Source organism: Habropoda laboriosa, unplaced genomic scaffold, assembly GCF_001263275.1.
Source record: "Habropoda laboriosa isolate 0110345459 unplaced genomic scaffold, ASM126327v1 scaffold145, whole genome shotgun sequence".
NCBI lineage: Eukaryota > Metazoa > Arthropoda > Insecta > Hymenoptera > Apidae > Habropoda > Habropoda laboriosa.
This window is the reverse complement of record NW_017100307.1, coordinates 438,209-441,818: the sequence shown is the minus strand read 5'-3', so window position 1 is coordinate 441,818 and position 3,610 is coordinate 438,209. Positions and strand designations below refer to the sequence as shown.

At 45.8% G+C, this 3,610-nt stretch overlaps 1 protein-coding gene across 1 annotated transcript in view; it reads left to right on the top strand.

Annotated features, from left to right (window-relative positions):
- Positions 1-915: 915 nt before the first annotated feature.
- Positions 916-3,610, top strand: part of LOC108574088 (nuclear hormone receptor FTZ-F1) — a 75,392-nt gene continuing 72,697 nt past the window's right edge. Inside the window, exon 1 of the mRNA XM_017936602.1 lies at positions 916-2,245. Within this exon, the coding sequence (XP_017792091.1) occupies positions 1,951-2,245 (295 nt within the window). The 5' untranslated portion in view covers positions 916-1,950. The remainder of the gene's footprint in view (positions 2,246-3,610) is intronic.

The window sequence follows — 3,610 nt, the reverse complement described above, 5'->3', positions numbered from 1 at the left end:
TATTATTTTTTAATATATTTATATTTTATTATATGTAAATAGCAGGAGAATCGGTTACAGTGGTTTTCCATTTTATATTTCGCGCTTTTCGGTGTTAGATAGCGCTGCAAACGTTGTCCGAAAGCGTTAGTCAAGTGTATTGTACAATGAAAAGGGATTACATCGCATTATGTCCGTCAGGTCATAGTTTTTACACGGTTATATTTGGTGAAGTCGTGCGTGACGAGTTATGCAACATTTGGTGTAAAAGCGCCCCATAATAGGACGTCCAGATATTGTGACACCTGACCTACTTAGACGGTATCGTCGTATTTAAGACAGTGGTAAATTGACAACATTTATAACGTGAAAAACACATTTGACAGCCTTTCAATTTGCAGATTCTAAATGCCTGCAAACACGAGAGAACAGGAAAATCTTTCGGAAATTGCGTCTTTCCGTGATACATTATTGGAACACAGTGCCGTGACTAGTAAATCCTGGTACCCACATAAAACCTCGCTCATTACGTTCCTTCATCCGAATTACTTTCCCTTTTGTTATTGTTGAATGTGGTACAATTAAAAGTAAATAGTTACAAGAATATTACAGTGTTCGAGACATCATATATTAAACGCGAAGATTTATCTGACGGAGTTCTTCCTAGATTATGTGGCATTTAGGAGATTAGTATAGTTCATATTTTCCCTTTCGTTGTCCACTGCCGTGCCTGTGAATTGCAAATCGGGCGCAACCTGAATCTTCAATAATTCATTCATATTAAACATACCTATATCACAGCAAAGATAAAAGTTTTTACATTGATTTTAAAACAAGCGGCTGACTTATCATTTACAACTTCACAACGTGCAGTTGACTAGTAGTTTTTAATTCTATGAAAAATTGCAATTTCAAACATTTTCTAATATTCGAAAAATGAATAATTTATCGAAGTGAGATTATCTTCTTAAAGATTAGTGGATGAAAGTTATATTTCTCTTGTAGTGGAAAGCATACATCGTAGAATCGAACAATTGCAATATTGCTAATTAACACATGGAACATCCAGTAGGAAAGGAAACTAAAAATTTCTAGATCTTCGTTTTTATTTTCACTTTTACAAACATACCGCACACACCTTTAGCAATACTTCGATTGTCATAACCTGTTGTTGTATTATCGATAGAGAGTTGGAGAGTTATATGCGAGGTTTGAATTCGAGAAAAGGTTCAACAAATAGACAAATCAATAGATGTAGTATAGCAATGGCAAAAATCGTAAGGTGGGTAAACAGAAACGTGATTTTGGAGCGTGGTACCGATAGAGCGAACAGACAACGGGCACCGGCGCGTAGCGCACGGCCCTGGAACTCGTGCTGTCAGAGCGCAACGGTGCGCCGGACGCTCGCTTGACTAAGGGAGTGCCCGTCCCGATGCAAAGTGTAAGTGAAGTGGCCTACAGACCTACATTTGTCTAACGTTCGATTTTTTTCGAGCCGGCGGACAGGAGGTTAATAATCCGCGCGGGGCTCATTTTTCCGCGGGCGTGTGTGATGTCGCTGTTGTGTGATATACCGATGTTTGGTTGAAAGAGACGGTGTAGTTTCGGTACGCTCAGACGGCGCTGGCCGGCGCGGGGAGCGTAGTAGTAAAAAGAGAGGAGGACAGCAAGAGCGTGCGCACACGAGGAGGAAGAGAGAAAGAGAGAGAGGGAGCACACCGACGACGGGCGAGAAAGAAAGAGAGAGAGTGAGAGAGAAAGAGAGAGTGAGAGAGGGAAGAAGAACGAGCGCGCGCGGTTCTCCATCGGCTAGACAGAGAGGAAGGAACCGAGACAGACAGATAGATAGACGGGGGTAAGAAAGAGAGCGAGGGCACGTAAGGAGAGTGTGTAGGTGTTTCGAGAGAAGTGCGTGCGTGCGCTCGGGGACGACGTGCAGGAGGAGGGACCCCCGTCTGTCTGTCTGCTGGAATGCACGAGGGCCGAATGGCTACGGGGACAGGGGAAGGTGGGGGCCACACGGCCCTCGAGAACACCACTGCGACGGCCCTTACGGAATCATCGTCGTCCTCCTCCTCCTCGGTACCGACCATCCTCACTGAAAACAACACCGCGACTAATCTGCCTTTGACGGGACTTCAACAACCGACCCTTCATCAGGTGCAACCACAGCAACAGGCGCAACAACAGCAACAACCACAGCAACAACCACAGTCGCAAGCACGGGTCAACTTGGTCACTGATCTGCCAGCGAACGATGCATCAGGTAACCTCAACCACTCATTTCTATGCTCTTGCGAGTTCTTTGTTGCCGCCTGTAGTGTACCGCTTGCCAAACTCCCTTCTTCTTTCTCCTGCTTTTGCCTTCTCACTGCTTCACTCTCACTCTTTGTGCCGTTTTTCTTTCTCGCTTTCGCTTTCGACCGTCTCCCTCTCACTTCGTGCGTGCAGTCTTTCGTCCTTTCCCCCTTTCCTTTTCTCGCCAACGTTTACACGTTGTCTGCTCTTCTCCCTCTCGCTCTCCCTCCCTCCCTCCCTTTCCCTCTCTCTTACTCTGTCTTTCGCTCCATCGCTCTTTCTCCCCCTCTCTCTGTCTTTGTTGCTCGCACGCTTATACACTCATTTCGCTCATACGCTTGTTCGACTCGGTCCACTTCCGAAGTTACAGGTACAACACGATCTCATTCTTCCTCATTGTCGCAACGTACCGGAGCATTACGTTTTCAGATAATTCTCTCGCTTCGTGTATCATCCACAACGATACTTTTCTTACGCTCGCACGCGAGTAGTAATTGCATTTCGAGCGGGTCGTAATAGAAACATTAGCGGCTCGGTTTTATCGCGACCCGTCGTTAATAAAGCGCACAATAATAAAATGAATCTCATTCATCGATGCGTCTTTAATGAGTACTAGTGCTCGATGCTAATTCGCCGAAGCTTATTAACAATTCTTTATCGGTATATCGTGTATCTCTGTTCGCTTAGTTCATTCTCTGAAAGCTACTCAATTTATCCGTGTACCTACGTCGTATCTGAAATACACACAGTATGCAAACTCCACTCCATATGAAACAGCTGGTTCCATACGAAACGTTACTAGAAATATTACTAGTGACATCTCTAGAAACCACAAAGAAGCGAAAATCATATTGCAATAACCTAAAACGATACTTTACATCGTGTAGTAACACGATAATAAGAAACAGAAAAAACGTTGGAATCCGATAGTATGCCCACACAACAGGGCATACCGAGTCTTTTTTTCCCTGTACAAATGAAATTCGTTTGGCCGTTAACGAATCGGGGGGGTCGCGCGACTGCCTACGCGATTCCTCGAACGCTGGCCGTGACTGTCGCGCGGTAACCGCACGCAACAGGCGTTTCGCGGCGAATTCCGTGGCGAGGATGCGAACAAGCGCCCCGGCCACCATCCCGCCGCTTCAGATTTAGAACAGACAACCTTCGAGCATTTCTTTATGAGCGTTCGTTCTCTGGTGTACAAGGCGGCGGTTCGACCCTTCGCGGGCGAAATAGCGGTTCGATGAAACGAGACTCGCTCGCCTTTATTTGCGTCCACGATGTCACCCTCCGTGCCCCACCCCTTTCGCCCTACCCCCACCCCTTACTTCAT